Here is a 14517-nt window from a genome sequence, read left to right as displayed (position 1 = left end):
CGATATGGTTGCAAATAACTTTGACAGTTTTCATGCCAGAACAATCGTTTATGCATCATTTTAAAGCATTACAGTTGCACTTTGTTTTGGTGTATAATTTGTGGCATAATGAATTTTTAAAAAAATTGGATAGATCGGTATATTCATTGGTACAGGTTTGGAAATGCGGTAATTTAAGGCTCCGATATGGTTGCAAATATCATTTATAGTTTTCATGTTATTGCAGTCGTTTATATATCTTTTTATTGCATTATAGTTGCCATTTGTTTTGGTATATAATTTGTTGCATAATATATTTTTAGAAAATGGCCAATTGGATAGATCGGTAGAACTATTTTCACAGCTTTAAAAATGCGGTAATAACATTGACAGTTTTCACGCTATGACAGTCATTAAGGCATCATTTTAAAGCATTATGATTGCACTTTAATATGGTATATCATTTGTAGCATAATGTGTGTTTTTACAAATTGGTCAATTTGATAGATCGGTAGAATTATTGTTTTATGTTTAATAAACGCAGTAATCTGAGGTTCCGATATGGTTGCAATTAACTTTGCCAGTTTTCGTGCTAGGACAGTCGTTTATGCACCATTTTAAAGCATTAAAATTGCCATTTGTTTTGGTATATAATTTATTGCATAATGTATTTTTAGAAAATGGCCAATTGGATAGATCGGTAGAATTATTTTCACAGCTTTAAAAACGCGGTATTTTGAGATTCCGATATGGCTACAAATAACATTGACAGTTTTCACGCTATGACAGTCATTTATGAATCATTTTAAAGCATTATGATTGCACTTTAATATGGTATATCATTTGTAGCATAATGTGTATTTTTAGAAATTGGTCAATTTGATAGATCGGTATAATTATTGTTCTATGTATAATAAACGCAGTAATCTGAGGTTCCGCTATGGTTGCAATTAACTTTGGCAGTTTTCGTTTATGCACCATTTTAAAGCATTAAAATTGCCATTTGTTTTGGTATATAATTTATTGCATAATGTATTTTTAGAAAATGGCCAATTGGATAGATCGGTAGAATTATTTTCCCAGGTTTAAAAAGGCGGTAATTTGAAGTTCCGATATGGTTGTGAATAACTTTGAAAGTTTTCATGCTATGACAGTCATTTATGCATCATTCTAAAGCATTATGATTGCATTTTAATTTGGTATATCATTTGTGGCATAATGTGTGTTTTTACAAATTGGTCAATTTGATAGATCGGTAGAATTGTTGTTCTATGTTTAAAAACGCTGTGATTTGAGGTTCCGATATGGTTGCAAATAACTTTGACAGTTTTTATGCCAGGACAATCGTTTATGCATCATTTTAAAGCATTACAGTTGCACATTGTTTTGGTGTACAATTTGTGGCATAATTAATTTTTACAAAAATTGGATAGATCGGTATATTTATTGGTACAGGTTTGGAAATGCGGTAATTTAAGGCTCCGATATGGTTGCAAATATCATTTATAGTTTTCATGTTATTGCAGTCGTTTATATATCTTTTTATTGCATTATAGTTGCCATTTGTTTTGGTATATAATTTATTGCATAATATGTTTTTTGAAAATGGCCAATTGGATAGATCGGTAGAATTATTTTCACAGCTTTTAAAACGCGATAGTTTGAGGTTCCGATATGGCTGCAAATAACATTGACAGTTTTCACGCAATGACAGTCATTTATGAATCATTTTAAAGCATTATGATTGCACTTCAATATGGTATATCATTTGTAGCATAATGTGTATTTTTAGAAATTATTCAATTTGATAGATCGGTATAATTATTGTTCTATGTATAATAAACGCAGTAATCTGAGGTTCCGCTATGGTTGCAATTAACTTTGGCGGTTTTCGTGCTAGGACAGTCGTTTATGCACCATTTTAAAGCATTTGTTTTGGTATATAATTTATTGCATAATGTATTCTTAGAAAATGGCCAATTGGATAGATCGGTAGAATTATTTTCCCAGGTTTAAAAAGGCGGTAATTTGAGGTTCCGATATGGTTGTGAATAACTTTGACAGTTTTCATGCTATGACAGTCATTTATGCATCATTTTAAAGCATTATGATTGCACTTTAATTTGGTATATCATTTGTGGCATAATGTGTTCGTCTAAAAAATGGTCAATTTGAAGGATCGGTAGAATTGTTGCTCTATGTTTAAAAACGCTGTGATTTGAGGTTCCGATATGGTTGCAAATAACTTTGACAGTTTTCATGCCAGGACAATCGTTTATGCATCATTTTAAAGCATTACAGTTGCACTTTGTGCAACCGTACAGGTTTAGAAATGCGGTAATTTAAGGCTCCGATATGGTTGCAAATATCTTTTATAGTTTTCATGTTATAGCAGTCGTTTATATATCTTTTTATTGCATTATAGTTGCCATTTGTTTTGGTATATAATTTGTTGCATAATATATTTTTAGAAAATGGCCAATTGGATAGATCGGTAGAATTATTTTCACAGCTTTAAAAACGCGGTATTTTAAGGTTCCGATATGGTTGCAAATAACATTAACAGTTTTCACGCTATGACAGTCATTTATAAATCATTTTAAAGCATTATAATTGCACTTCAATATGGTATATCATTTGTAGCATAATGTGTATTTTTAGAAATTATTCAATTTGATCGGTATAATTATGGTTCTATGTATAATAAACGCAGTAATCTGAGGTTCCGCTATGGTTGCAATTAACTTTGGCACTTTTCGTGCTAGGACAGTCGTTTATGCACCATTTTTAAGCATTAAGATTGCCATTTGTTTTGGTTTATAATTTATTGTATAATGTATTTTTAGAAAATGGCCAATTGGATAGATCGGTAGAATTATTTTCCCAGGTTTAAGAAGGCGGTAGTTTGAGGTTCCGATATGGTTGTGAATAACTTTGACAGTTTTCATGCTATGACAGTCATTTATGCATCATTTGAAAGCATTATGATTGCACTTTAATTTGGTATATCATTTGTGGCATAATGTGTTCGTCTAAAAAATGGTCAATTTGAAGAATCGGTAGAATTGTTGTTCTATGTTTAAAAACGCTGTGATTTGAGGTTCCCATATGGTTGCGAATAACATTGACAGTTTTCATGCCAGGACAATCGTTTATGCATCATTTTAAAGCATTACAGTTGAACTTTGTTTTGGTGTATAATTTGTGGCATAATGAGTTTTACAAAAATAGGATAGATCGGTATATTTATTGGTACAGGTTTAGAAATGCGGTAATTTAAGGCTCCAATATGGTAACAAATATCTTTTTTTATCATGTTATTGCAGTCGTTGTCCAATCTTGGACACTATTTTTTTATTATTATTATTTTTATTTTTGTTATTACTTATTGTTTACTTTTTTCTTTATTTTATATTATTACTCTTTCCAATTAAATTGAATTGAATTGTCATGAACTGCATTACCGTAATCATAGAAAGGTATACATAGAACTGAAACTGAGAATGACAAAACCTAAGTCTGCTGTCAAAAACCTAAGTCGTGAGAATGTATTAGTTGAAAAATATGTAACCCAACAAACACAAACTCTTTCGTTTAAAAAGTTTTTATATTTTTGTTTGACATTATATTTCGATATTTTATGAAATAATGTTTTGAATTAGCCATTTTTATTCAATATCAGTTGACCAATGTAAGAAACATCTTCTTTAAAAATTATTCTTAATTTTAAATAAACTCTTTGTGTTTGCTGGGTTGAGTCAATATTGACACTTAAAAATTATATTAAAAAAATAAAAACGTTTGAAAAATTTGTTTTTTTCTGAAAATGTTTTCAATAATTTTATAGGAAAAACATAACTTTTAGCAGTGTTTATTGCAGCAGCAGGGGCTATTTTGCCAAAGGAATTGTGCTAATGCTAAAATTAACGCTTGATATGAACGATTATTGTTAATTTCAAAGCAGCCCAAATGCAGTCAAAATACACCCTAACACCACACTAATGGGAACGGAATTTTGTTTATGTCTTAAAGTTTGTAACACCTGCGTCGATGTAATGATGTAATCCGTCCATAAATTAGCCTATTGAACTTTTTTTGTAAGCGGTACATGCTATACAAGAATAGGGTATTTATAAAATTAGGCTCAACAAATTTTATATATACGAAATTTTGATTACATATTGTTATAATGAGTAGTACATTCATTAATTAAGCAAACATCAATCTCTTGAATATAACTTCTACATTAAAAAATACTAAATAACTTATTGCTACTTACTCGCAATGTGGTAGGGTATGATGTATTCGGATACATTCTGTACTTTCATATTTTTGTTATTTTATGTAAACAAAAATAAAAATACTCATACAATTGTATTAAATTCACACAGAACCTGTACATGTAAGAGAGTAATATTTCTTACTCTCAGTAACACTTCTATTTATTTTTCTATGACCCTAATATTATAAATCTATCAGTGTTAAGTAAACCCTTTTTAGTACAAAAAATGAATTGTCAAATTGTTGTAATTTTTAGCTGAATTGCCATTTTTGTATAGATCTTAAGCTTCATTTATGGTAATCTAAAAATAAAACAGTGACTTGTAATTCATCAGTTGTAGTGAAAACATTAAATAACTCTCCCGCTCTTTAACTTCATTTAATCTCTCAGTGCTCAGTGCTATCTTTCTTTTCTTTTTATCCCGCAACCGCATGTAATTATAATAACTCGGACGAGAGTTATTATAATTATCAGAAAAACTTCTTGTAGATAAAAAATCTCTTTTTTTTACACAAAATTCCCACTCACACACACACATACATACACTTATCAAAAAAATCACATAAAAAAACATCATATATCTCTCTATATTAATGTGCAAGAAAAAAGAATATTTAAAATTTGAAAAACAACCCCTAAAAATAATCTCGCTCTTGAAATTTATTAAAACAAAAAATATACATAAATCTTAAAAGAAAATTTTAAAGTGACAAAAAACACAAAAGAAAAAAACATACAACAAGTGCTAAAAATTTCCAAAAATTGCAAAAAAATCCCTATAAAAAAATATATTTATGTATATATGCAAATGTGTTACAAATAAATATTTAGCAAAGTGAAAAATTTATTTTCTTAGAAAAGTGCAAAAAAAATATATAAATACATATTTAAAATTATATAAAAAAGTGAAGTAATTCGTGTCGCCATATAAAAAATTACGGTTCCCTATATATTTAAAATTTAAAAAAAGCGCAAATTTTTACATAAAGAATAGCGGTTCCCTATATACGTTTTTTAAAATTGAAAAAAGCGCATTTTACATAAAATAAAAAAAATAGCGGTGCCCTATATACTAAAAAAGCGCAATTTTGTTATATAAAACTTGTGTCGCCATATTTCTTTGAAATAAATAAAAATTTGCGATTTTTCTTATATACCAAAAAAAAAGTTTAATAAATAACGCCATATTAAGAAAAAATTGTGACTCCATATTTTTTTAAATAAATAAAATCGTTAATTTCTTTCAATTTTTTTAAATAAAAAATTAATTTTTAAACAAAATTTTAAGTGCACATATTTACCGCAAAAATTTTTTCCCTACCCAATACATGTTTGCATATATACATATTACAAATCCACACCTATTACAAATCTCATGTAATTATCCCGTTAAATTGTTTGTGTAATAATATTTGTCCAAAAGAAATAAATAAACGAGAATAAAGCAAAATTAAAAATATATTTGTTGTATGGTTTTTTATGCAAGTGTTTCTCACATAAAAGAAAATAAATTAAAACGAAAAATATTACACCCAAAGAAAAATTAAGTGTGCTCCTAATAATTAAAAGAAAATATTACGAAAAAATATTAAAGTGCAATAATAAAATAAATTTATTTTTCTGCTTAAATAAAAGTAATTTATTTTCTCAAATAAATTACTTTATTTACTCAAGTGATACTTAAAGAAAAATTCAATCACAGTGAAATTTTTATTAAAATTAAAAATTGTGAAAACTTGTGCTGATATTTTTCTCGAGTGTATTTGAGTATTTTTGTTGTTGCTTTAACTGAAATAAAATTACATACAGTCCACTGCAAAGAATTATAAGCAACAACAACTTAAATAAAGAACAATAAAAATAAAAACAATATTAACAACACAAAGCTATTATTTAAAAAAAAAGTTCACTACTCGCTAAAAAAACAAAACATAAAATAAAAAATAATAAATTTAAATAAAATTTTCCCAAAATTATTAAAAGCAGAAAAATAAATTTGTTATTATTTTAATCTCTTTTAATTATCCCAAATCAAAATATTTTACTAAATCAAAATAATTACTCAACTCAAAAATATTAAATAAAAAGTGCAAGTGTAAAAGTGTATTCGGAAAAAAATCGCTTAATAGTGGTCGTGTTGTCATCACTTATATTTTTCTCATATACATTCTCGCTCATTCTCAATAAGGGTTACCATCGGATTTTTTAGTAATCCGACACAATCAAGTGTTACCATAGTGCTTTTTTAATTTATCGGGAAAAATTATAAACAAAATAATTTTTTAATGAAATAAATTTCATTTTTAATTTTTACAAAATTTTTTAACGCAATTAGTATTTTTTTACTGATTTAAATAAATTTAAATAATTTCAATTCAATTATACCTTACTATTTATTTAACGTTTTTTGAAAAATTAAATCCCCTATATAAAGCGCAATAGCACATTAGTAACAATTTACAAGCGAATACACTTTTAAACGTGCACATTTATAAAATTTGAAAAATTTTACAATTTTAAAATTATACTATATTATACATATCCCATCTCTATATCTTAATATTTAAATTTTGTTTACAACTCAATTCGAATATCTTTATTCTCAAATAATGCTAGGGTTATGTTAGGTTAGGTTGATAGGAGGATGTATACTACATCAAATCCGAAGAAATACACCTAGGCCACTATCGGGCCTGTTGTGCGCTCCTTATCATGAAAAAAAAACGGAACTGACTGAATTATTTTTCAGTGTTCAGGAACTCAGTTTCCTGAACGTAATTCCTAAGAATCTTCCAATCAGTGTTAGTTAGGAATGTTATTTCCGGAATAACATCACTTCCAAAATACTTGGATCTATAATGTGAACCTTACCTCTGGAAGAGTATTCAGTTAAAGTTTTCTTACAATCCATTACTGTCTTAGATTTGGTTCTATCACCTGATATCGCCCTAATTACCTTCTGGCTGTCGGTAAATATATTAAGCGCTGTGGGCGCCATGTTTATTCTAATCCAATTTACGCATTCCGTTATTTAAATTTGGTTGAACATTATAAAAACTAATTTGCTCTAAATTTAGTTTTTTATTTCCGCGATTTGATTCACCTTTAACTAGATATCAGCTCTAGTTTTTCTCTAATAATCGCATACAAACAAACCACCGAGAATAATAAAAATTAAACAATTTGCTCAAAATTAAAAATTTTTTTATTTTTTTTATCACTTTGTAAATTATTCTATTCGTATACTCAATTTTTAACTAGATAATTGGTATCTAGTGCTATAACGCTATAGCCCCTTTACCCAGAGTATAAAGAAATACGAATAATTGATTAACTGAAATTTTAAATTTTCAAAAAAAAAGAAAATTTATAACACTTTTTTTATGTTCATATTACTATTTTAATTTAATAACCGCTTCTCAGTAAAGTGAATAAAGAAGAACGATAAAAAATTGTCAATAAATACCTAATTCTCGTTTGGTTTACTTTGTATTTTATCCGCTTTCAGCCCTTTTAATAAAAACATTTTTACAAAAAGTCGCAATTACCCACTTTTATTATATCCGCTTTTACGAAAAAGAATAAAATTTTTAAGAAAATTTTTATTCTAGTTTCATAACTTAGCTTTAATAGCTTATACCCTAATTTACCCGTATTACAAAGAAATTAAATTTCAATCACTACGCTTTAAAGCTAAAATAAGCTTAAATAAATATTAAATTCATTTCAATATGACTTCTACATCAAATACAAAGTCTACTTCAGCTCCAAAAGAGCGCTTTGTATTCGACTGCGACCATCTTCTCCAATTTTGTGACAGATTCAATAGAACGCCTATTGAAGAACAATCTGAATCTGTTCTTGAAGTAAAATTAAAAGATTTGGACGCAAGATGGGTTAAAGTCGAAGCTTCTTACGAAGGAGTCATGTTAGCTTCTGATAACTCTATAAAACCCGAATTTAAAGAAGAAGCGAAAACTAATTTTAATGCGTGTGTAGACGCATATTACTTATGCACATCTCAAATTCTTGATTTAATAAAAGCTACTAGACTAGATAGTTCTAATGTAGCAGGGTTCGAGGCAGCAGCCCGATACTCAATCCCAAACCAACCTCTCACTCAAAATTTTGCGCCAGATAACTCTAGTAACTGTATAAAACTTCCCCCTTGCGATACAGAAATATTTAAAGGCAGTTACGAACAATGGCCATCGTTTCGTGACATGTTCACGGCCGTATATATAAATCACTCAAAACTCTCTCCTGTCACAAAATTATACCACCTTCGAAATAAAACACGAGGTGAAGCTGGTGACATTGTAAAGAGATATCCCTTATCTCATGAAAATTTTGAATTAGCGTGGAATGCTTTGAAAACCCGCTATGAAAACAAACGTGTTCTGGTTGATAACCAAATAAAACTCCTTTTTAATATTCCGCCAGCAACCGCTGAAAACAGCGAATCAATTAGAAGAATACAATCTTCAGTTAATGATTCGCTAGCAACTCTAAGAACTCTCGGGGTAGAAGTTGAAAGCTGGGACCCTATTTTAATTCGCCTAATTTCAACAAAATTGCCAGATTTTACTCTTTCGCTTTGGGAACAGTCTTTAACTTCCCCTCGAGAACTTCCCAAGTGGTCTCAAATGTCACAATTCCTTGTTGACAGATATGAAGCAGTAGAACGCATTAATAGCATAAAAATTTCAAAAAGTTGTTTTACTTTAACAAATGCACCTGAAACCAAAATACAAACTTATACATCTCAAGAAAATCTCTATGAACCCGAATGTAAACTCTGTAACGAAATTCACTCACTGAGAACATGTCCCAAATTTAGAACCTTTACGGTACAACAAAGAGTGGATTACGTTTTTAAAAATAAAATTTGCAACAATTGTTTGAGTTCATCTCATTTTAAACTAAATTGCAAAAGTAAAAAAACTTGTCTCCATTGTAAAAAAATCATCATACTTTGCTTCATATGAGACCAAAGTTACAAAATCCCGCTCAAATCCCAGAACACTCGCAAAAAAATCAAGAGCCAAAAGAAAATAAAAATATAACTCATAAAACTTTGTCGAATTCTGCCCAAACTGAACAAATTATAGCTCAAAATGATTTCCCAGCATGCTCAAATCAAATTCAAGCTAATTGTTCAATGAATAATGAAAATATTCTGTTGCGTACTGCATTAGTACAAATTGATCATCAAGGTCAACTTTTTACTGTTAGGGCTCTAATAGACCCTGGTTCTCAACGAACATTTTTAACCGAAAAAGTGCGAAATCGCCTAATTACCTTATCAAAATTCTCATTTTGAAATTATTGGTATTGGCGGCCAAAAACAAATAGCTAACAAAGAATGTGAATTCGTATTATATGCAAAAAGATACAATTTAAGAATTCCAGTTAAAGCTATAGTAATGCCCAAAGTCACTAAATGGCTTCCAACATATTCTTTTGAAATGCCTGACTCGCCTGAGCTTTCAGAATTGGATCTAGCGGATCCAACTTTCAATAAATCTGCTCAAATTGATCTCATTATAGGAAATGATTATGAACAATTTCTTAATTTAGAAGGTATTAAAAAGAATGTATGTGGTCAAACTTCAGCTTATCACACTGTTTTTGGTTGGGTTCTTAGTGGTCCCATTAAAACCCAAACTATTCAAACTTTTACCACTTCGGTCACACAATGTGAAACTTCAGATTTAAATAATACATTGAAAATGTTTTGGGAACAGGAAGAAATTCCTACTTCTCATCCAAACACCGTTGAACATGAAATTTGTGAAAAGTTTTATACCCAAACTACAACTCGACATGAGAATGGTAGATACGTCGTTCGACTACCATTCAGATCAGAATTTCCCGACAAAGTTTCCCTTGGCTCATCCCGATATATTGCATTAGCTCAATACTCCAGAATGGAGAAAACACTCGCAAAAGATCCAGAACTTGAAGCTCAATATAAATCAGTTCTGAACGATTATATAACTCTAGATCACATGGAAGAAACTTCTTCAAGTGAAATTGTATCCCAAGATAAATATTATTCTTTTTACTTACCGCACCACGCAGTTGTTCGCCCAGAACACAAAACGACCAAATTAAGAGTCGTATTTAACGCATCAAGAAAATCAAAATCTAAATTCTCGCTCAATGATGTGTTATACACAGGTCCCACTCTACAAAATGATTTAATTACGATTATCCTCAATTGGAGAAAATACCAATATGTATTTAGTGGCGACATACAAAAAATGTATCGCCAAATACTTGTGCACCCTGCTGATAGATCTTTTCAAAGAATTTTATTTCAAACTGAGTCAGATGAATCAGTTAAAGATTATCAGCTCAAAACCGTCACTTTTGGCATAAATTGTGCTCCCTATCTCGCGATTCGGACACTTCTTCAACTCGCAACAGATTCCGAATCTGCACACCCAAAAGCAGCATCAATTCTGCGCTCAGAAACTTATGTCGATGACATTCTCTCAGGAGGTTATTCAATTGAAGAAACTCTTTCTGCTCAAACTCAACTTATTGAAACATTAAACTCAGCAGGTTTCCCATTAAAGAAATTACTGCTAATAATCAAACTCAACTTATTGAAACAATCTAGCAGGTTTCCCATTAAAGAAAATTACTGCTAATAATCCGCAATTACTTGCTCATTTGCCCAAAGAAGATCTTTATGATTTAGACTTCTTACGTTTTCACGAAGCAAGTTCTACTAAAACACTTGGCATCAAGTGGAATGCAATCACTGATACATTTTCTTATAGTTTTTCACCCATTGATGAATCTCAAAGAATAACAAAACGTCAAATTTTATCGTCAGTTGCAAAACTTTTTGATCCAGCTGGATGGCTTGCACCCATCGTCATCAGAGCAAAAATGCTGATGCAGCAGCTGTGGTTAGAAGGCTTGGAATGGGATGAAGATGTTTCATCTGAATCTCTTCAAAAGTGGAATAATCTAGTCAGAGATTTATCTCAAATCGAAACAATTTCCATTCCACGCTGGTTACAGTATACGCCATCTGACGATATTCAAATCCACGGATTCTCAGACGCGTCTAAAACAGCATATTGCGCTACAGTGTTTATTCGATGTAAAACGAAAACTTATAACACTTTTGTAAATTTACTTGTAGCTAAAAGTAAAGTGGCACCAATTCAAACTGTTTGTCTTCCAAGACTGGAACTAAATGGTGCAGTTTTGCTATCAAAATTGGTAAATTACGTAATTTCGTCATTAAATTTTAATACTAAAGAAATCATTCTTTGGACTGATTCATCTATTGTGTTAGGTTGGCTCTCTAAACACCCATCTACGTGGGACACATATGTTGCAAATCGTATGGCAGAAATTCATCGTTTAACGCCAAACGCCATATGGAAACATGTTCCAACGCATGATAATCCAGCAGACTTGGGAACTCGAGGTTGTAAGCCTAAAGACCTTGTTCACAATTCCCTTTGGTGGCATGGACCATCGTGGCTAACTAAACCATGGTCTGAGTGGCCTAACAGAAATCCTTTAAAAACCCCTGAATGTCCAAAGAAAGTAGTATCAATGCATTCAGAAACCCAACAAACCGATATTCTCGAAAGATTTTCATCGTTTAGCAAAGCCTTACGCGTTATCTGCTATGTTTTTCGATTTATTAACAAATGTAAAAAAGTTAATTCCGCTACTCAATTATCTTTAACTCAAGATAAAATGAAATTTTCAAAAAATAGACTCATAATACTCGCTCAAAAAACATTCTATTTCGAAGAATACGAATATTGCTTAAAATCTCAAGCATTACCCAATAAAAGTTCGCTAAAATCCCTTAATCCATTTATAGACTCGGACTCAATTTTACGAGTAAATGGAAGATTATCACAATCATCACTTCCCTATGGCGAACGCTATCCTATAATTTTACCAGGTAATTCACATTTTTGTAAACTTTATCTCAAATATTTACACGAATTTTTATCTCATTCCGAATGTGGTCAAATGTGCCGAATGGTACAAACTGAATTTTATGTATTCAGACTCAAGCCTCGTGTAAAAAACATAATACGACACTGTAAAACTTGTATAATTTACAAATAGCAATCCTGTTCTCAAATAATGGCTCCTTTACCCCCAACCAGATGTAATTTGTCGCTACCTTTTCAAATAACTGGCATTGACTTCGCTGGGCCTTTTGAGCTCAAAGCGTCAGCGTTACGAAAATCTACTTTTGTAAAAGGGTACGTAAGCGTATTCGTTTGCTTTAGTACGAAAGCTGTTCACTTAGAAGTTTGCTCTGATCTGTCTTCAGCGGCATTTCAAGCTGCATTTTCTCGTGTCGTTGGGAGGCGAGGACTACCCCAAAGGGTAGTATCTGATAACGGTAGAAACTTTCTAGGGGCTAGTAGAGAACTTTTACGAGAATTTTCCTCTTTTATAAAAAACGCATCTCAAGATATAGCTCAAAAGTACTTGACACACGGCTTTGAGTGGAACTTTATTCCCCCACACGCTCCTCATATGGGGGCTTATGGGAAGCCGCCGTAAAAAGTTTCAAATTTCATTTAAAACGAATTACTGGAGCTCAAAAATTCACATTTGAAGAATTCTCAACAATTATAACTCGAATTGAAGGCGTACTAAACTATCGCCCAATCTCAACTTTATCTGAAGACCCTTCAGATCTAACTGCTCTAACCCCAGGACATTTCCTAAGAGGAGCCCCGATAATGGCTCTCCCAGAACAAGATTATCAAAATATATCTCTTATTAATAGGTGGGAAAAATTAAAAGCTATGCATCATCATCAATTCTCAATACGCTGGAAAAATGATTATCTTAAAATTTTACACAAACGCTATAAATGGAAAAACTCTACTACCAATCTTAAAATTGGAGATCTCGTCGTTGTAATGGACGATCTTCAGCAGCCTTACGAATGGCGTTTAGGAAGAATCGAAAAAACTTATTTTGGTTCAGATAATAATGTACGCGTAGCCGACGTTCGCATAAGCTCAGGAGTTATTACTCGACCGATCGTAAAATTATGTTATCTGACCTTTTTAAGCGAAAATCATGATTGAAATTTTAACTTACATTAAAATTTTAATCCCATTAACAAAATATCAACATTTCTTTCAGCAATCTATATTTACACGCTCTAATAACTTTAACTCATTTCATTTACTAATCCACAGTGGGCAGAATGGAAATTTTTTGGAAATAAATCTGGCGTTTCTAAACGGCTGATCCGATCGGGATAAAATTTCGCGTGAGCGTAGCCAAGGAGTATTCGAGTTTAAGTTTTGAAGATGAACCCCGCAGATGCCCCAGGGACGGAGCTGTGGCGGCTCAAAGTAGGGTACCTACGACATGTAAATTTTTAAACTTGTGCCATTTTTTTGTTTTTCACCCAAATACAAAGATTTTTATATTTTCTGAAAGCGCTCGACGATCTTGAAAAAACATGCTTGGACATACTACTTATCTCTTATAATATCCGAGTTATAGGCATTTAAAAATTTAGTGATACAAAATTTACCATACCTTGGTCCGCCTTTTTTTGAATACCGGGCGTAACCAAATGGACCAAATGGACTCAATTTTTTCTTGTTACTTAGACAACAAAATTTCCAATAATATACAAAAAATTTCAGATCAATATCATTTACAGATCCAAAAATATACGTTTTTTAATTTAAAAATTCAAAAAATTTTAGATTTTTGCCGTTTTTTTGCCCAAAATGTGTCTTAACTCTTTTATTAATAAAATAAAATTTTCTTTAAGAACATATTATACAATTTTATAGTTTTCTGAAAGTTATCTTTACGCAGAACGCTTTGGCGTAAAAAACTTGTCCTATTTTTTGAAAATGTTGCCACTGCATCCTTCCAAATATGACCTATTTTTTTATCAAAACTTCAACTTTGGGCGACATGTTCTAAAATCCCAAAGCTGGGATCAGAAAACTAAAAGCAGTTTTGGAAACCTCAATATGTTTTCTATTTACTCCAAAAGTATTTTCCCAGCCCTAAAAGAAATGTGGACCCTATGGGCAAAAATGTAAAAATCCCATTTTTGGGATTTTCATTCCTATTTTTGGGAATTGTGGGATGCCCTTTGACCTTTTCAATTTTTTTTTTTGCATTTTCTTATTTGAAATGACAAATTTAACAAGCGTTGAAGATTTTATTGAGTTTTGTTCATAAATAAAGATTTTGTCATATATTACATATTTGTT

General features: G+C 30.8%; 1 protein-coding gene across 1 annotated transcript in view; it reads left to right on the top strand.

Annotated features, from left to right (window-relative positions):
* The first annotated feature begins 9562 nt into the window (after positions 1–9562).
* The window catches only part of LOC124420601, a 5363-nt gene continuing 408 nt past the window's right edge, over positions 9563–14517 (top strand). Inside the window, exons 1-3 of the mRNA XM_046954061.1 lie at positions 9563–10831; positions 10893–12206; positions 12911–13278. Of these exons, the coding sequence (XP_046810017.1) occupies positions 9688–10831; positions 10893–12206; positions 12911–13278 (2826 nt within the window). The 5' untranslated portion in view covers positions 9563–9687. The remainder of the gene's footprint in view (positions 10832–10892; positions 12207–12910; positions 13279–14517) is intronic.

This window comes from Lucilia cuprina, chromosome 6, assembly GCF_022045245.1.
Source record: "Lucilia cuprina isolate Lc7/37 chromosome 6, ASM2204524v1, whole genome shotgun sequence".
NCBI classification, from domain to species: domain Eukaryota; kingdom Metazoa; phylum Arthropoda; class Insecta; order Diptera; family Calliphoridae; genus Lucilia; species Lucilia cuprina.
Note: the sequence above shows the minus strand (reverse complement) of the source record. Positions and strands in the feature narration are given on the sequence as shown.